General features: G+C 38.1%; 2 protein-coding genes across 4 annotated transcripts in view; both read left to right on the top strand.

Moving 5' to 3' along the window:
* Positions 1-8,827, top strand: part of XRCC4 (X-ray repair cross complementing 4) — a 271,809-nt gene extending 262,982 nt beyond the window's left edge. The window contains exon 11 of the transcript XR_005832450.1: positions 8,777-8,827. The gene's annotated coding sequence lies outside the window, so the exon portion shown is untranslated. The remainder of the gene's footprint in view (positions 1-8,776) is intronic.
* Positions 1-21,151, top strand: part of VCAN (versican) — a 178,142-nt gene that overhangs the window by 33,691 nt on the left and 123,300 nt on the right. For all 3 annotated transcript variants that reach the window (XM_040622121.1, XM_040622119.1, XM_040622117.1), the window contains exon 3: positions 8,777-8,826. In XM_040622121.1, the coding sequence (XP_040478055.1) occupies positions 8,777-8,826 (50 nt within the window). The remainder of the gene's footprint in view (positions 1-8,776; positions 8,827-21,151) is intronic.

Below are 21,151 nucleotides of genomic sequence, written 5' to 3'. Positions count from 1 at the left end.
CAGGCCTCACCATCCAGTCACATTCTGAAAGTGATCCTTGATGTTTCCTTCTTCCTTACCTCCCCCAATTCAAAACTGTTACCAAGTTCTATCAATTTTACCTCTTAAGGAATATCTCAAATCATAGCTCATTTCTCTCATTCTTTACTCACAAGACTTTAGTATGAAGACTGTTCCTCCCACCAAGTCTACTGGCAAAATCTACTAGCTGGTCTTCCTATATTCATGCTGGTGCCTTCTAGACTTTCCCCGTATTGAAAATAGTGTGATATTTTCAAAATGTTATTCTAGGTAAGTCACTCTCCAGCTTCCTTCCATCCCTCCCCAGATTCCCTCTAATTGTTTCTTGTTTCTCTTACGATAAAGACTTGAACATTTCAGTCTCTTAAAGCTCTACATGGTCAAACCTCTGCATGCCTTTCTGCCCCATCTCAAACCATCATCTTCTAATTTCTGCCTCTTAGCTATACTAGTCTGGAGTCCCTAAAACAATACTTAGCATGTGGCCTTTGCACACGCTGTTCACTTCATCTAAACCAGATCTCTTCCACTCGTTTAGTTAACCCCCATTCATGCTGTAGATCTCAGATTCAAAGAAGCCCTTTCTGACTGCCTCAGTCTAGGTCAGATTCTCCTGTTACATGCTTTTATAAAACACATTCCTTAGAAGGAGAGCACTTATCTCCACTTGTAATTTTACATTATTTATTGTGATTACTAGAACAGTATCTGTCTTCCCAAGCAGTGTATAAACAACACAAGGGCAAGAATTGTATTTGATTTTGCTCACTTTCCTATCCTAACACCAAAGCACTTAGCACAGCACCTAGCATGTAGCAGGTGGTCTATACATGTTTGTTGAGTGATTGAGTAACTTAAGCTGTAAAGGTTTGCCATACAATTCAGTAGAATAAGCAATGAAATAGACATAAACTGAGATGGTCTATTGGGGCTACACTTCTTCTTTAAGAAAAACAGTGTGCCTTTGTAGCTTTTGGGACACACCATCACACAGCCACAAAGTATCCTTTTTAATCTCAAGTATTGAGTGTTTCTAATTTTTCTTAGAGTTCCTGAAATATACTAAACTTTTTATTCATTTGAATTCCTCAGGAAAAAAAAAATGTTATCTTTAAATAGGTTCATAAACCTAGTGTTCAAGTTATCAACAAAAATGAACAAAGCAAAGGTGATATTTTTATATCCACAATTTTTTCAGGTAATTGAATGGCTCTCTCTTTTCTCAGTGGCAGTCATGCTCTGTGATGGTTAATTTTATGTGTCATTTTGACTGGGCTAACTAATGCTTGCCCAAATAGCTGGTAAACATTTTGAGGTGTGTCTGTGAGGGTGTTTCTGGAAGAGATTAGCATTTGAATCACTAGGCTAAATAAAGAAGATCCACCCTCACTGGTGTGGTTAGGCATCATCCAATCCTTTTAGGACCTGAGTAGAACAAAAAGGCAGAAGGGCAAATTCTCTCTCTTCTTGTGCTGGGACATCCATTGTCTCCTGTCCTAGGACATTGGAGCTCTTGGTTCTATGGCCTTTGGACTCCGGGACTTGCACCAGCAACCCCCCTTCTTGCTGTTCTTCTCAGCCCTTTGGCCTCCATGGGGATTCACATTATCAGCTCCCCTTTTGCTCAGGCCTTCAAACTACACCACCTCTTTTCCTGGGTCTCTAGCTTACAGATAGCAAATCGTGTGACTTACTGACCTCCAGAGCAACGTAAGCCAATTCCTACACATGTATTTCCTATTGGTTTTATTTCTCTAGAGAACTCTGACTAAAAAATACATGCCAATCACTGCATTGACAAAACAGCCCAATGGTATTAACTTCTAGAGATTCTCTCAATACAGCATCCATCAAGCATACATGTTAATTTGATGACAGTTTCATTCAGCTAACCTGTTTTTCTGTGATCTGTGTAGATCTTCAGTCAAAATGTAGCTAAGGTTATTTTGCTACAATGAAATTTTCTTATCATAAGATTAGGCTAGGGTCAAGACTTGCTGAGAAAAGAGAAGGGGAAAGTTGTTGCATGCTGTTCATAAATTTTCAGGACAGTAATTTTATTTGGAGATACCATCTATCCTAATTACATGTAGAAATGAATAGTGTGAACCCAGCTCAAGCAACATACACAGTTGTGTTTAAAATCAGTTTTGGCGAATCAGACTGTTTTTGAGATTACAAATATTTGTTTGCTATTTAGAATAATACTACCACACTCTTACCTGTGATTAGTCTGGGACTAAGAGACTTTCAGTATTTATGTATCTGAGATTTTTGTAATTTTCATATAATTTGAGCTTTAATAATGAATATGCAATACTTTTCAATTTGGTAAAAAAAAAAAAATACAATTTTTTTAAAGGACCTGTTTGTGAATCCTTTTTTTACAACTCAAATTTCCTCTTTTGCTTCCACTTATAATTTAGTAAGTCACAAGTTTGTCATTTCTAACAACAAGAACAGTCCAGATAACTTATACAATTTTGGTATTTAAAACTAATCAGAGTACTAAAGATGTAAGAAAGCTAAATGAACTAAAATCCAGAAAGTAATTACCATTCCCAGGAAAGAAGAGATCCGTGGCTACTTTAATGTATCACTCACAGAGGGAGAGGTCTGTCCCTGAACACAGTGACACAAAAACAGCCAAACTTTCAACAACCTTTTAGAAGCTGCATGTGAGCTGGTGGGACAGATTAGGATCTCCAGGAGTCCAGACCCCGAGCAAGCCTCCCTCTGCCTACCCACCACCTCATTCCCACAGGCTTCCGTGAGTGGTGGGGTAAAACACTGAAGGCTGGAATCAGGGCAAGAGAATGAGGAGAAATGCCTCCGAGGATCTCGATCTCCAGGCCTTCCTTGAGAGCAAGGTAGTGCTTGCTGAAGGCTTCAAGCAGGGCAAGAGAGTGCAATCTCTTCTTCAAGACTTTTAAGGCCTGCACTGAATGCATCATCTTGGCCCTCCCAAGGCTAAGGCTGAAATTTCCTGGGATACAGAAGGCCAATAACAGCCCTAGTGAGCAAAGGGAACTCTTTAGAATCCCCAGAACTGGGGATTTCACAAGCTGTAAAGCAAAAAGATACATCCCACATTCAAAGAGCTGGCCGCTAGGCTATCGAGTGCAAAGATCTCAAGTCCTGTTGAAGAGAAGGTCCTGATTTCTCCATCAAATCAGTTGAGTCCGGGGGTGAACCAAATAACTAAAGCTGTAACAAAGCCAGGACCCAACTAATCTGTAGAGTAGATTGACTCAGTCTTTATACTGGTGGTATGATAGAAATAGGGCATGCCTTTTTTAGAGGTAAATATTTCTTCAGTTTCCACTGTTCTTGTATGCACAATACTGGGCACACGATAAAAAAGTTTGGGCTATGCCAAGTGGTTAAAAAAACTTGGGGCCACAGTCAAGAGGAGAAAAGAATCAGATGGTCAATAGAATCAGATGCGGAGACAGCCAAGTGTAAGATATATCAGACAGGGACTTTAATATTGCTGTGATAAATATATTGAAGGATCTAGTGGAAAGACAGTATTTTATTTAGCTTGACCTGTTTTTGGTATTGTATCATATAAATGATAAGCAATACTTGACTTGCTATTTTTGTTTAATGCTATGCTTCTGTGATTTATTCAGATTGTTGCATGTAATTATAAATTGCTTTTTTTACTGGTGTATACTGTATCATTGTAAGACTATACTATAATTATCCATTCAGTTTCAGCATACATTTAGGTTTCTAAGTTTTTAGTACTACAAAGATTGTCATGGTGCACATTCTTGTATAGATCTCAAGAATTTCTCTACAGACTATACATAGGAGTAGAATTTTACTAAACAGTGCATTTTCCCCCCACTGTAGTTATACCAGCAGACAATGAGTCTCTATTTCTATATATTGTCACCAACTCCCAATGTTCTCCAACTTTCTAATTTTTGCCAGTTGGTGGATCTTAGGTGGGATTTCATTGTGATATCAAGCTGCATTTCTCTAATTTGTCATGGGAATCTTTTCAAATGTTCATTGGGCCATTTGTGTTTTCTCTTTTGTGAGAAAGTTAATTTTGTCTTTATTAATTCATGGGAATTACTCATATATTCTGCAAACAGATCATTCTGTCATTTTTCTGTATGTTGCAAATCTTTCTCACTTCTATATATATATATATTCAAAACTCCACAATATATTGCTATTACTTTTGCTCTAAGCATTCAATTATCTTAACATATAAAAAATGAGAAAAAATGTATTTTATATTCACCATTCTGGACAGTCCTCATTCCTTTGTACAGATCCAGATTTTATTTTGATTTCTTCTCCTTCTCTGAAGAATTTCCTTTAACATATTTGATAGTTTTAGACCTACTGATAATGAATGCTCTCAACATTTATTTGTCTGTTAACAGTCTATTTAATCTTGCTTTTTTGAAATGTATCTTCACCAGATGTAGAACTCTGTGTTGATAGTTCTGTTTTTCAGGACTTTACAGCTATAGCTGCACTGTTTACTGGCTTATAGAGTGTCTGACACGAAGTCTGCTTATCTTCGTACCTCTATTTGTAACTATCTTTTTTTTCCTTTTAGCACTTTAGAGAAGTGTCGCTGCCTTATGGAATTTGTGGTTTCTGCTGATAAATCTGTGATCATTTCCATTGTTTTTCTGCCATATGTCATTTACTCTAGATTCTTTTAAGGTTTTCACCTTCTCAGCAGTTTTGATTATGAGATGCCTTGTTTGGGCTTTCCTTGTTTTTTCTGCCGGGAGGTAATTAGATTCTTTGATCTGTGGCATTCTAGTATTCAACACATTTGAAAAATGTTACCTTTATTGCTTAAAACATTTTTTCTGTTCTCTTTTCTCCTGTTCTGCTGAGACTGTAATTCTATGTGCATTAGACCTGTTGATACTGTCCTACAGCTCAGTGAGATTCGGTTTATCAGTTTTAGTTCTCTCCCTCTCTGCTTCTTTTAGGATGATTCCTATTGCTGTCACTTCAAGTTTCCTGAGATTTTCTTCTGCAGTATCTAATCAGCCGTTAATCCCACCCATGATTTTTTTTTTATTTTGAATACTCTAGTTTTCTTCTCTATGAAGGCTAGTTGAGCATTTTTCTATCTTTTTTGTCTCTTATCCTCATGTTCATGTTTCCTCCACCTTGTTGAATGTGAAAGCATATTGAAAATCGTTGTTTTAAATGGCTTGGTATATATGTTGATCCCATCGTCTCCATTACATATGTATTTGTGTCCGTGATTAATCTTTCTCCTAGTTATTGATCATATTTCCCTACTTCTTTTCATGATTCTTGATTGGAGGACAGATGTTATGAATTTTGCATTACTATCTGCTGGGTTTTGTTGTTTTCCTTTAAGGAGTATGTTTCTGGCTTGCAGTTAAGATACTGGAAATTGGCTGAGTCCTTTCTAATCTTGCTTTTAAGCTTTGTTAGGGCATGACTAGAGCAACCTTTAGTGTAAGGCTAATGTAGCCCCATGACTAAGGCAATACCCTTCAGAGGACTCTACCCAAGGCCCTGTATACTACAAGACCATTCTACTTTAACTGGTAAAAACTAGAAATGTTCCCAGCCTCGTGTGAGTTCTGGTGGTTGTTTAGCTTACTGCTTTGTAGAGGTTCTTTCCCAGGTCTTGATTGTTTTCCTTTCATGGTGTGTACATCAGTACTCAGCCCAAGACTTAAGGGGATCCTTGTATAGTTTAGAGAGTTTGCTCTCTCACACTCTCTCTCTCACTCTTTGTTTCTTTCTGTGCATTTCCTTCCTTTGGTACTCTGTCCCATGAATTCTAACTTCCTTGGCTTTCCTAAACTCTGATGTCTCTGTCTCCCCAACTGAGTGAAACCCACGTGCTTTTTACATTCCACATTGTTCCATGCTGTGACCTATAAACTACTTCCAGGCAATAAGCTCCCCACCTCGTTGCCCTTCTCTGAGATAATGGTCCTGTGATTTTTCTTGTCCAAGGTCTGAAAATTATTCTTTCACATCTTTTGTTAGGTTTTTCTAGTTGTTTAAGAGAAAGGGATATATCTGGTTCCTGTGACTCCATTATGGCTGGAAGCAGAAGTCTATTATAGTTTTTTGACGATTGAAACTCCTGCATAAAAATTATAGTGAGTGAGCCGATGCTGTGTGACCAGAGTTTCCTCCTATAGCTGTGCTTGGCCAGAACTTGAGGCTTGCTCCTGATCAGCCGCTCAGAGCCAGGCCTCTGCTTTACTAGCACATTCTATGTTCAAACTGCCACAAAGACAATGCCATTCCCCTACCGTGCAGCCACCAGCTCTTCTCAGTTACCAGCATGATGACCACACACTCCCTGCAGGTGCCCCCAAACCACTGCCAGGCCTGAAGAACCAAAAAGGTGGCCGGATTTGCTTCAGAATATCAGTAAAGCTGCCCCTAATGATGGGAATGCAGGCTGACCGAGATGGCATGTGTCCAGCCCACCTAGGTCGTGTGTGAGTCTGTTACTGCTACGACTATAAAGTGATGTACTGACGAAAAGGACTCCCATTTGTTTGACTTCCTAGGGACGCATGATCTAAATAAGCAGGTAAAATCCGTTTAAAAAATGGATGACTGTGTAATAAACTTATGCAAGACAGGAGTTCCAAAATCTGGCATCACGGTATATATGTTTGACAGGCACACCCTGGAAGACAGTGGCACTGAGAGTGAAGCCTCCGGCAGGCTTCCTCATAACCAGCAGAAACAGCTCCCCATGGTGAATAACACCGTGCACTCACATGTGTCGCCTGCACTTTCTGGAAGCTTCACCAAAACAGCCACCTCTGCTTTCTTCCTTCATTTGCACCATTCCATTCAATAAAGTATTTTGGTATTAAAAAATAAAAGATACTAACTTATCTATGAAAAAATGTTAAATTAGTAGCAAAGGTTAAAAACTTGTATGTAGTAGTTAGTAATTGGCAGAGAAAAATTTCATCTGTGCATCCTGATTTCTAACCCAGCCTGTTTGGTTTTAGTTTCAATAAACTAAGTAAAATTATTTCAGAATTTCTCTGACAGTAAAACCCTTTGAGGTCAATTTCAAGGACTAGTTTTTTTTTGTTTTTTTTTGTTTTTTTTTGTTTTTTAGTATTTTAAATGTATAAAATTATAAGCTAGCTTTGGATGTTTTAGACCTTTGTCAAATACAAATTATTTTGTATCAAGTACATCTTTGTGTTCCTTACTAGATTCTTCCAGGTTTTATTTCATTATCATGAATGTTTAACTTACTAAATTCACTCACTCAATGATAATTTGCTTTCTAAGAACTTATTAGATAGGCAAGAAGGCTTTGAGCCTAATAATAGGTCATTCTTGGAAACAGGAAGCAAACCTGTGCCAAAATTAAACAGTCCCAAACACCAAAGGTTCAAGGTTTGTTTGAAACAGAAACCACAAATTTTGATTGGATCTAAACTTGGCAGTATAAGACTCACATGGATTGTTTCTAGTATTATATCAAGGAGATATATACACAGTCTAACAAAGGGAGACAGGAAAACCAGTTTAAACTAGCAGAACATTCAGGAAAGGATTAAAAACTCAGATCTGGTGTAGTAAACATTAATCTGGAGCCCCCGAGTCTCACGGTCTGTCACTAACACACCTGGAGTAAGAACAGAAGGATAAATGCTTTTGGAGAAATCAACTACCTTTTCTGAGGTGAATGAATGGCAGATAGTACTGTGCCAGGAACACATTCCTCAGAAAGTCCAAAACTAAGAAGTGAGAGTTCAAAGGATAGAGTTTAAACATGAAAAAATTGCTTTCAGAATTCCCATTTTCTTAATTTATATGATATGGTTAAGTGGGCCAACATCCCCTCACCTGGGTATCAGGAGTCTAGGAAAAGCAAAAAGATGTTTGTGAAGTGTTTTCAAGTCATTAAAGAGACAGTGGAAATATACGTTAAAATACTTTACTTTTAAAGTGCAGCTATGAAAGAAACTATTATGTAGTTGGAAACTGGTTTTTCATTGTCAGTGGATTTCACAGAATATCGCTATTGAATTTGCTAGCACTTTACTGAGTTTCTTGAAGGGCCTCACAGATTCAAAAACACAGACCATAAGATTTGTTAAACTTTTTTTTGTACTGTGAAACGCAATGAAGAAAAATATAAAACATAAACCCAATGAATGATTATAAAACAAAATATCATAGAACTATCATATATAGGTCCAGAAATAGAACAATGTCAGCAACCCACAAGCCCTCCCCAAGGCCCGTGCCATATCGAGTTGTTCATTAAAATAACCCCATAGTGTTTTTGAAGGATAAAAGCACTATAAATCGTATCTTCAAAAATTAATATCCTGTGTAAATGGCATATTCCAGACACATTTGAACAGTCCTGGTGAATTCAAACCAACAGCAAGCCAAGATTTATGTTTGGTTTAAGTGAAACATTTCAAGACAGGAGTTAGAGATAATGAATACAGTCAGCATCCACCAGAAAACTCAGCTTTGTCCTAGTGGTGCCTCGCTTCGTGATTGTGACACTGTTCAGATCTGAGACTCACCTGTGGGCTTTTCTCAGTGGTCTGAAAAGCTAGTTCCTGGGAGGAGAAAACAGGCACATATTGTAAGATCTACAGGCACAATTTGTGTAGGAGTGGATTGCTGTCGGCCTGATTTGGCACTCATTTTTTAGGATAAAGGAAGAACTTGTCTTCCTCACACACAATTTACTCTGTGTTTTTGCTTCTGTCTTTCCCAGGACCCAAGGCTTCTTCTCAGTTGGAAACTGCTTCTGGCAGCATGTATGTGGTAAGTCTTGCAGAGCTAGACGTTCTTCGGAAACGGATTCCAAGACAGTTTCTTTTCAAAAGGAGCCATGTCCCGCCTATTTACGATACCCCCCTCCCCCTTTCACCAATCTTCGTGCGTATGTTTTGAGATGAGCACGGGTTTGTGAGATTTTGCATGCGGGTTTAAACTTTTGATGGGAATAATGCCACGGCCAGATGCAGTTGCCAGGTGAGTAAATCAGTCTCTCTCTGTGTCGCTTTATCGAGAGAAACAGAAAGAATGAATGGGGTTCTACTTGGGTGTGCTTGCCAGCATCTTCTGAGCTGCTCAGGTCTTGGAACGATTTCTTGTCCCAGCACAACGTGTATTAGAAGCTTCTTGACTAGGACAGAATCGACTTGCACGCCAGATTCTTGTGTCCTTACTCTGTTGTCTGATCAACTGCTGCTCAGCTCCCTTGTCCAGGTGTTTTCCTCACCACCTTGCCTGGCCCTCTGGCTCCCCGAGTGATTGCGTCCTGCCCGTGTTCTGGTCTCTACCACTTGCCCGGTCTTGTGATCTGTGAGGCAGTCTGACTCCAGTGCGGGTCCTGGAGCGAGGGGCTGCTGCACTGCTTACTGTTAACCTCTGACATGATGTGTCCTATTTCTAACCGAACCGCTGGCTTAGGATATCCAGCCTTTGCCTTTGTCAGAAGTCCCTAGCCAGCTTCTGAGCTCGCCTCCTCTCCCAAACACTCAGCCTCGCCTCACTGTTCTGAGGGCTTGCGCCTGCTTTGTCATGTGACACGTTCTGCTCTGGGCAACAGACAGACATCATCACCGGTCCCTGTTTAATGCACTCTGCATTGCTGTTGCCTATTCAATTATTTGTTTCTCCAATCATACTATAAGGGCTGATTCAAGACAGGTGATACTTCTGCATCCCCAGAACCTAGGACTGTGCCTAGAATTTAAGCACATTTATTGACAAAATCTTTTAACCTGGACCAGGATGACTAAAGTGTTATAGAATCTAATTCTAGCTCCCTCACTGTCTAATACTAAAATCTTAGGCAAGTGATTTGATATTTTTGGTTCTCAGTGTCTTCATTTGCAAAACAAGGATGGTCGGATGATCATTGGAATGGTTTCTAAGATTGCTTTCAGCTTCAAAGTTCTTCAACTCTGCTTAATGCTCAGAACCTTGATTAGGAGATCTTCCAAAATGACTCACTTTTCACCCTAAAAGGGATATCTGGATTATTCAAAAGCGATTTTCAGAGAAAAGCAATTTTTAACCCAAGTGATCCATGTTTTCCTTTCTCATGCCCATTACAATGCTTAGCAGATTGGGCCTTCAAGTGTAGGATGAATGTAAGAGATGAATCGCCACCTAGTGGACACGTCCCTAGGCAGTGGCCTCCTCTCCAGAACAAGAGGGAGCTTTGGGTCCAACCCATAGTTTCTCCTTCCTCCCCCTGACACACATCTCAAACTTGTCATTGCTTCCGCCTCTAAAAAAAATCACAGAAATATTCATTTTGGCAAGAGAAGACATATTTATTTTGACCACGTTTGATTTCTTTTTACCTATTTGTGTTTCACATTCACAGTGTGATAGGCATTTTAAGGAAAAAAAAGATATGGTCCAGCAAACTTAGACTGGGTCTTTTTAGTCTCTTATCAATCTGGTTTGAAAACAGTCCTTGAGCATTCAGACGCCTCGGCTAGACAGACAGAAAAGGGATAGTAGAGGTCACATGTCTCCCAAGCAGAACTGTCTAGAGAGCCCAGCCTTTCATCCAGTTCCTCACCAAATGTTCAGAGTTTTACAGTTTTCCTTATTTAAAGGAAAACCATTTAGAGGCTAATCTAAGGCTTTGGATTAGTAGTTACTTCAATGTGAAGTGGAATCTTCGCCTGGATAATGTTTTCATTGAGCTTAAGGAAACCTAAGTGACCTCTACTTAAAATGAACAAAAGGATATCATTATACTAGGTTTTCTTTCTCCACCTTAGAAAAAGTGTCCATAAGGTCTATCAGTGGAGGTTCAAAGAGGCTTAGGAGAAGGTGTTCTTGGTAATTCATGAACTACCAGGAGGATTGCTACAAGTTTTTAGCCCAGCTTCTGATGCCTCTACGATACTCGATTATTTTAGCACAAGAGCTCATTCATTTAATCAGCACTAATGATTCCTTCCAGCAACCCCAGATGGGCCAGCTATTCATGCTGTAATTGCAGCACTGAGGCTCTGTATTCCTCCAGCCTTCTCTACAAGCATTTATTTTTCCTTGTTCATTAGTATTTCTCTGCTACTAAGTGCCTCTAGCCAGCTCATGGCATTCTGATATTTTAATTTCTGTTTCCTACTCCACCAACCCAGTGCAAAATTTCTTCACTTCTCTACAGACTTTTGTTTAATTTCTCTTTCTCTGACATCTCTTACTATGTCTCAAAAAACTTTTGAAATGCTCTGGACCTAAAAATAACTCTTCTGTTGATCCTAATATCTATTCACACAAGTTCTCTCTGACCCTCCCTCCTGCCTTCTTTCTTCCCTTCCTTCCAAGAAAGTCATTCAGAACAGTTCCAACTAAGGTATTCATACACCCTCCCTGAGTTCTATCGACGTATCTCCCAGTGGCAATTCTGTAGAGCCTCAGTCCTGACTAAATCACTCAAAGGATTCTGTCAAGATTTCTAAGCCATATTCTTGTATCGCTGCTCTCGAACAGACTTTATAGGCTTACTCTTCTTACCTGTACCTTCCTGAAGCCGGTTTTACATCAATCCAAAGAGCCAAAGAGGAAGGACTCATTGAGGGGGAGAAAAAGAAGAAATTATATGCCTTGAGCTAACCTTGGTCTTGCTTCCCCCCACCCCTGAAGGAAAATACACTGTCAGACAAAAGCTGCCCTTGTTCCTCCCATACATTCATACCCTTAGCAAAATCTCTACAGAGACTGCAGACAAAGTAGTTTGAGATGAGTGGGCTCATCAATAAGCATCAATAAGTATCTATCAATGTACACGGACTGTCTTCAGTGTTGAGTAGAAAACAAATAAATATAAGGCACAGTTCTTGGATTCTCGGAGCTTACATTGTTTGGCAAAACTTTCATTTAAATATTTACAGAAAACAGATAAGCAGGCATGCCATAAATCACATCTAATTTTTGTATAGAAATAATGGCAGAATTAAAGCTTGTGTTGTTGACTGAGGACTTGATACTAAACCCTTTATAGAATTAATCATGAGCATCCCTTTGAATTAAGTATAAATAGTACTTCTGTATGGTATAAATGTTTCTGAAAGGTGTATCAAGAGCTCAAACAGTGAAACAGTCTAGTCGGTCAATATGGTGGACTAACGACAACAACAAAAATATGTCGGTATCTTAACCCTTGGAACCTGTGAATGTGACCTTATTTAGAAAAAAGGGTCTTTGCACCTGTAATTAAGTTAAGGATTTTAAATTGAGATTATCCTGGTTTACCCTGATAATCCTATGACAAGTATCCTTATAAGAGAAGAGGAGACACAGACACGGAGGGAAAGGTCATATGAATACAGAAGCAGGTATTTTAACTTTGCAGCCACAAACCAAGGGACCCCCTCAAACCACAAGAAATTGGGAAAGGCAAGGCATGTTCTCCCCTAAGGCTTTCAGAGGGAAAGTGGCCCTGCCAACACCTTGACTTCTAGGGTTAGACTTCTGATCTATAACTGTGAGAAAATAAATTTCTGTTGTTTTAAACCACTACGTTTTACTAATTTGTTATGGCAGCCACGGGATACTAATACACATGGTAATAAATCACATAAAACCTCTTTTTGATGGTCTCTTTTTACTTACCATAATTTCCTGCCTTTCCTTTACTGAAATGAATCAGAAATTAAAGGCATAGCCGTATAGGATTAATGAAATTCAGTAGAGTTTCTACAGGGAATGGGATAGCAGCTTTAAAGAGATGTCTGGGGATGAAAATAAGATTTAGAGAAGCTTATCCATGTGTATCTGCTTTCCGCTCACCTTTTCATGTATTCAGAGTTCTGGGTAACACATAAAGGAATTAAGGAATAAGCTTTGGTTCATCTGTTATCTCCAAACCAAAGCCTGTCTGGCTTCTTGAGGCAAACCCAATTAAAAACTTGTATGTTTTTCTATGTAACGCAGTTGAAGAAACAAAATCATAAATCTTTAGAATATCCAAACCAACCCTCGCTGCATCTTGATCTGTTACAGTGTTATTTCATCCTTTGGGAATCCTTAAAGCTCTGCTTGGATTTTATAACCAAATCATTGCTGGAATTTGATCCTGAATATGCATAATTAAGAGTGTTTGTATCTTAGACATAAGACTGACTCTTTCGCAGATAGTAATTGTTTGTAACTGTTAGTCATCTTAGAGGAAAACTAAGATATAACTTTGAATTAATGAGATTGATTCCTAAACAATGCCAGGTACGTAGCAGGCACTCCATAAATATTTGTTCGATGAATGAATGTATTCAGCTAAAAAAGAGTTCAACTTCAGGTAGCCCTCTGATTATTAATAGTTAAAAAAAAAACCCATTCAAGATGGCGATATCTATAGGAAGCCAGAGACAGCCATAAAATGAGGCCCATCAGATTTCTTAATGCAGGAGAAATAGCTGCAAATCCTTCGAGAGGCTGCAAGAGTGATGCTACCTGGAGTTGCATAAGAGAAAGCGTTGGGACTGGGGCACACGGGAGGGGACACACTCTGTCTTAAGGGAGCAGCCACAACTCAGCTGGAGCAAATTGTCACCATGCAGAAATTTGAGCTTAATTTGCCATTCATCTCATATTTTCAAGAGAAGCCAGAAATATAGATGAGAACACTTGCCATTTTAAAAGTTGGCAATGAATTCACTCTTTTCAAAAACGCTCTGCGGTGGCCAAACAAAACACATCTGCTAGCCAGATAGGCCTAGAGTCCTCCAGTCTGGGTCTCTACTTCTTAGTATCTTTTCCTTTCTTTACTTCCCTTGGACTTCTCTCTATTTCCTTTTTCTTTCTTTCTTTCTTTCTTTCTTTCTTTCTCTCTCCTTTCAGCCTCTTGAATCACTAACTGTCTAGAAACTAGTGTCTGGGATAAAAGTTGTGCAGGGTAGAATGACTGGAGAACTGGATGTGTTCTGAATGTCAGAACAAGGCTTAGTTTGATCAAGTCAGAAAACAGACCGGGCAATAAGTTAATGGGCTTTGGATGTCATAAATGCTGGGTTTAGTCTATAATTTAACAAATATCTAATCATTGAAACATTACTTCTTTGGTTCTTACTTGCACCATCCACAAAATGGGAATAATTGCACCAATATCCGCTGCACCATTATTGTGAAATCAAATGAGATAATAGTTTTAAATGAACCTTATAGATATAAAGGGCCATACAGTTATTAACCGTACAATAATTATTAAAAACAAGAGGCTTATTGGTGTGCTGCCTGCTTGTTATCATCTGATAGTTATAATTTACAGAGCACCAGAAACGTGCATAGCCAGAAGTCAAATAGTCATAAATCAAACATGCTGTAGTGAGTTCTGTAAGATAATGTAAAAATTATATGGTAAAGACTAAAAGTGCTATAACATTTCAGAGAAGATTGATGACATCTAGAGTGAAAGAGTCATAGGAGTAGTGAGACTTACACGAGACTTTAAAGGCTGCAAAAGATAGTTATAGTGTTACTGGTTTGTTTCAGGCATCAAAACCAATTTTATTTTGGAATTACATTTTTATGTACGTGGCCTCTGGGAAGCACCAAACAGATTTAGTTGTTGGTTTCCCAAACTTCATTCATTCATTCATTCATTCATTCGTTCGTTCGTTTACCTGATGCTGATTGACATCTCTCTGTGCTGGGTACTTTGATAGGTGCCAGAGATACGCTGTCTTTGCCCTCAGGGAGCTCACCATCAAGATGTTAAGCTCGGGAAATGCTAGGTTAGTTGAGATAAACCTTCTTGGGTGGGGCTATTCTATGTAGGTGTTGCGTGTATATATGTGCATTTAGCGGATGGATTTTCAGATCTTTTAATGTCCTTGAGTCTGGAGATGCAGAAAGAATAGTGTACAGAGAGTTCCTTTTACAGATTAGCAATTGGGACCTGCTGTTTAAATTTAGAGATGCTGCACTTGGAAAGTTGTCTAGAGGTGGAAGAAAAAATAGTATGCATACCATTTGAAAGGTAAATATTGACTATTTAACAAAAATCTCTCTTATGTTTTCTGACTTCTCAGATACCATGTAAAATAACTGTAGCCCATTTGTGCATTACAGAGCTATTTGAGGGTAACCATAGGCTCATCTAATCTCACTGGTTAATAGGACTTGTATATATATATGTGTGATTAACTGTGATTAACAAAATACAGAACCATTTAAAGTTGTTCGTTCATATTGTTATTACATACTTTATCAGTGTCTACCATTTATATAATGTCTGTCGTGGAGTTGTGTTCATTTTTTTTTTAATTTTAGAATTAAGAATGAAAATTTAGAATTAAGAATTTTAGAATTAAGAATGTCATATTCTCTGACATACATTACCAAGTCTTAAAGAAACATTACAATACCCACATACAGTTAAATTTTGTATATAACTATGTTGCTCTGTTGTTTTCTCATTAAACTGGAACCTCAATTTAGGAGTTTCAAAGTTAAGAAAACAATTCGATTTATAGTAACATTAAAAAGAATAAAATACTTAGAAATTAATTTAGCCATGGAGGTGTAGAACTTGTATGATGAAAATTACAAAACATTACTGAAATAAATTAAAGAAGACATAGAAGACTTAATATTGTTACGATGGTCATGCTACCCAAAGTGACCTATAGATTTAATGCAATTTCTCTCAAAATCTCAATGACATTTTTTGCAGAAATAGAAAAATCTCAAGGGACCTAGAATAGCTAAAAAATCCTGAAAGAGAAGAACAAATTTGAGGACTCATGCTTCCTGATTTCAAAGCTTGCCACAAAGATACAGGAATCAAAACAGAGTGGTACTGACATAAAGACAGACATTTCACTCTGTGAGGTACATGGAATAGTCAAAACCATAGAGACAGAAGGTAAAATGGTGGTTGCCAGGGGCTGGGGGGACATGAGGGGCATGAGAAGTTAGTGTTTAATGGGCACTGAATTTCAATTTTGCAACATGAAAACATCTCTAGAGATGGGTGTTGCTGACGGTTGCACAACAGTCTCAAGTATACTAAATATCACTGAACTCGGCACTTAAAAATGGTTATTCAGAACAGTATGCTTTCTGTTATGTGATTTTGCCACAATCCAAAAGTTGGGGGGAAAAATTTTTCCAGTAATTATGGTAGAACATTGACTTTGTCATTTTTAAAGACTTCAGCCTACACCACTTAAGCTTCCTGTTCTTTCTCACCCTTTACTCTTGTTTTTTGTTTTGCCTCACTTCAGGGCCTCTGGCACCAAAAAAGTTAGTGTTTGAAGCTCTTGAAAAGTGGGTGCATTTATTTGTGGGCTTTTTATATGTAGTGAGGGTATTTCACTTCCGCAGTCCCATCCCCAGTCTGTGCCTGCGTTGGAGGGCTTTATTACAAATGAACACCTCGTAGTTAGGACCTCCTCTTTGCCTCAGGACACTCACCATCTGTGAGAGGCTCCCCCAGAGATTGCTCAACCTCCTGGGAACACTTCCCTTCTCCTGAAGGTTTGTCACTTTCCACCCCTCCCACCTCATGTGTGCATGTCAGCTGTTTCACCTAAGAGTCTAGAATAGTTTTCTCATCTAAATTGGCTTTCATCTGAAACAAAGCAAAGATGGAAGGACGACAGGAGGGGACCAGATCCGAAACTGTGTACTAATTAGGACACTCACATCCAGAAGCCCATGACCTCTCCTCTCTGTGACTTCCCATAAAATTTTAGCCAGTGGCTCAGATCACAATGTCTCAGGGGCTGTCCTTCCTCTTGGGATGTTGGAGGGCTGCATTTAGCTCACACTCACTCCCCAAAGCCAGAAAATATTCTTTTAACAGATGAAGCACTCTGTTGACACCAGAAAAGATGCAAAGCGTAACGTGGTATGTGTTCGTCAGCTCCCAGAGCACCTAAGGCAAGGGGGTTCTTTACAAACCCTGTTTAGTGAGAGTTGCTTGATAAACCACAGGAGAGGTAAAATAGGATAAGTGAAAATTCATTAGAAGTATCTCTTGCAGCTCAGATGATGTGTAATTGTGTTTCTGAGCTACCCAAACCAAACCAACAACCTCCTTCATTTATTAAGTTCTTAGAACTGATCGGGTGCAGAGCTGAGCAGCTCCACACTGCACTGTCTTCTCTGATCCAAATGTGTGAATAGTATAAAATCAACTAACTGGCCAGTTATATCCCTTTTGCTTTCTCTTCTTCCCAGATAAATAGGTGAGAAATTACATTTTCTTATGTTCAACCTACTTTATAATGAAGATCCAACATCCAAATATAACACGATATAAATAAAAAGACTAATTATTTGACATCCATTGTAAACTGGAAGATTAGAAAGCATGAGGTAATGGCTTCAGTTTCATTTAGTGATCACATCTTTCATAGTTTACTTGGTAAATCGGACTGTTCACATCATAAGAATGAAGGCATGCAAGAGTTACACTTGTGACCAAGGTAAAATAAAAGGGCCTAGATCTATCCTCTTCCCAGAAATAGCTGGAAAATTGGACAAAAGGTATTAAACAGTGGCTTTCAAGTAACTGGAAGTCAGGCAAGAAAATACAAGAGATTTTCACAGTAAATGAACAAGGTGAGCTCCACCATTGTCCCACTTTACTTCCAAGAGAGTTTCCAGGCCACTGTGCCATGTGTCCAAGCCATGGAGGAACTGAAACTCTCAGGCACTGCTGGTGGTCAGATACAGGGCTCAGTGACTTTGGACAACAAGTTAGCAGTTTCTTTAGAAAGTTAAACAGATACATACCGTGAGATCCAACCATGCCACTCCTAGTTTTTTACTCAATAGAATGAAAGCATATGTCCTTAGATTTGTGTGTGACTCTTCATAGTATCTTTATTTACAATGGCTAAAAAACTGGAAACGTCCGTCAATTGATAAAGGAATAAACACATTGGTGAAATGCATACAATAGTATACTACCCAACAGTAAAGAGGAATCATCTGTTGATACTTACAAGAGCATGGGTAAATCTCAAAGAAAGAAGCCAGACTAAATAGAATACATACTTATTCCACTGATATAAAATTCTAGAAAACATATATTAATCTATAGTGACAGAAAGAATATCAGCGGCTGGCTGGGAGTGAGGGCAGAGGTGGAGGAAGGGCAGGATTACATAGTGACACGATGGATATTTTGGAGATGATAAATATGTTCATTGCTTTACTGTGATGATGGTGTCACAGGTGTGTACATATGTCAAAAGTTGTCAAAAATATTGCACACTTTTAATATCTGAAGTTTATTGTATGCCATTGAAAAGTACATTTTGAATGTTTAAAATTGTGGTAAAAGATACATAACAGAAAATTTACCATTTTGATCATTTTTAACTGTACAGTTCAGTGACATTAAGTACATTCATGTTGTCTGGTGCAACTATCACCAGAACTTTTTTCATCTTGCAACCCCGGACACATTGTTTGTCACTCATATCTCATTAAAGCTGTTAGAGGAGGGGGAGGGGAAGTAGAGCAGAAGGAGAAGCCACCACAAAGTGAGGGGTTTTTTTCAGCTTTTTAAAAAGAAAGTAGGTTATGAGATGCTAGCCTGATAATTTGTCATTGATAAAAGCTGATGCATGATGCCAAGCCTGGGACATTACATCCTTCAATCCTCACAAGAACCCTATGAGCTGTAAGTAGCGTTACAATCCCTGTTTTACACATGAGTAGACCAAGGACTCTTTTTTTTTTTTTTTTTTTTTTGCTGAGAGAGTAGAATGAAGTTACTTTTCCAAGTTTATTTGACTAGTAAAATGGTGAAGCCACGCTTCAGGCACCGGCAGTCTCTTACTATTTCAACTCTCATATGTCCATGAATAATTCTTCAATGATGACCAAACAGGTGCACTAGTGATTTTACTTCATTTGGAGAATTGAGGAGGAAACAAAAGTTTCCTGAAATATCTGAAATCTAAAATTCCTGAAAAATCTGCAATAGAAACTAGATGTGTTCTTTCTCATCATTCATTTTTCACCTAATAATTTTTTAGGTTACCTACGTGTTATGCACTGTTCCAGAAATTTGGGATACCAGTACAAACAAAACAAAACAAAACATGGCCGTTGCTTCTGAAGTCTCATGTAATCCCTGAATTGTAATAATAGTGGGATACATGTAATAATGAAAGGGCTTGCAATTTACAGTAGCTATTCTGAGAGGCAGCAGGAGCAGGGGTTGGGGTATAAGCAGGAGAGTCACTTCAGAAAAGCTTCTACTACTATACATTTAATCCAGGTCTTGAATTTTTAGTCCGTTTTTTCTAGATAAACAAAGGTGGGAGACAGGGAAAGAAGTTTATAAGTCATTGAAATGATATATCTGAAGGCAAGAGGATGTTATAAAAGAGTAGTTACTTTCAAAGGTAAAAGCCAAGAGAAATTAACTCTTTAAATTGATTTGTTATATGGAAAATCATCAGTATTTGAGTTGGAAATTTCTAGAATGTGCAAAGTGTTCATTAGGAGTTCATTAGGCTATTGTAATTTCCAGAAATAATTAAAACTGAAACACGTTGTGCTTTGTGGCCAAGAGGTAACAAAAATAGATGAACTTGAGGAGGTTTGCTGTGATATACACGTCAGGTCACAACGTGTGACCTAGGATTGCTAAGTACATGGTATCTCTAAGTGGTATATCAGTAAGATGAAAATACTTTGAGTCTGGACTAAACTTTTCCTGGTAAGCTAAACTTTACATGGCAACAAGACCGCCTGAAAGCCATTTTAATAAATGAACGGATGTTTATTAAACATTCCTTAACAAACTTTACACTTTCATGCAAATGTCGTTAAAACTCTTTTCCTGAATCCTGATTTCTCTTTATTTAAGAAAATGGAGCACTGAAATGCTAAAACATTTAATGCTCATTTTCCCCTTACAGAGTCCTATTCTTATGAAATCACTGTCTTACTTTTGTTAGAAAATTTTAAGTCTATAATTTTTAGTGCCATTTAAATGAGATTTCTTATTTTCTTAAATGATTCCTGTTTTTATTTTTAAATTATTGACCCAATTTGTAAACATTACATTAACTTTGGAGAGATCACCAAAGACAGTTTTTTTTTTTTTAAGGCCAGAATTTCCTGAAGATTTTGAGGTTTTAGTTCGTGTTTATTATGACTACCTCAGAGACTGATAAGAGTCTGAGAGCATGGGTAGCGTATTACGAAAAGTCCTACTGAGCTTATTTCAAGAACATTTCTATCTGTGAGGGCTGATATCCAAGGCTGATGCTATCATGTTGTTACTTTGAAGCATGGTAGAAAAAAAAAAAAAAGGTAAAAGGAAGCATTTAATTGAATAAAAGCAATGGAACAAAACACCAATTTTTCTGTGTTCTTGCGTAAAACGGAAAGAGGTTGAAGACAAATTATCAAAATAAAAATAATTATGTCCCCAGAACTGAGTTTATCAGAATGTCCGGGATGGTAAGGATTTACAGGGCGCTTAACTCCGTCTGAGGCCATTCAAATGTGATAACTAGTTTTACCACACACTTCCCCCTCCCCCGTGTATGTATGTATGTATGTATGTATGTATGTATGTATGTATTTATTTATTTATTTATTTTTAAAGAGGGTGGGAGCAGGGCAGTCCTTGTTCTGTTCAGCTTCAGTTTAGTAAAGAAGAAGAAAATAGTAATAATAAGTGGGCCCCTATCTAAACAGTAGCAACTCCCTGGTCAAGTTACAATATTCTTTGGAAATTCAGTTGCAGCCTAACACGGGAATATGACTATATAGAGACCTAGACTGCATGCGGTACATGGAAGTAGCTGTGCGATCAGACATATTTTGGCTGCTTGAGGTAGTAGTGTCCTTCCCTATGAACTTCACATTTCTCTTCTGTAGAACTAGAATAATAATACCTACTTTTCAAGATTATCGTGAAGATATGCTTGGCCTACATTAGGTGCTCAACGATTGGTGGCTATTATAATTATTATTTTTACTATTGTCATTATTTTTATTATTATCATAATAGTATTTGGAGAATGAATAAGAAAAATTTAGAGTTCATCTGAGATTATAGTATCTTTTGGACAAACACTACCCTGGAAACAAAATATTTTGGTTTCCGTAACAGGGAGATAGTATGATGATTAGATTTGTC

This window comes from Ursus maritimus, unplaced genomic scaffold, assembly GCF_017311325.1.
Source record: "Ursus maritimus isolate PB19 unplaced genomic scaffold, ASM1731132v1 scaffold_5, whole genome shotgun sequence".
In the NCBI taxonomy this organism is placed as follows: Eukaryota; Metazoa; Chordata; class Mammalia; order Carnivora; family Ursidae; genus Ursus; species Ursus maritimus.
The sequence above is the reverse complement of the archived record's forward strand: the minus strand, read 5'-3'. Positions and strand labels throughout refer to the sequence as shown.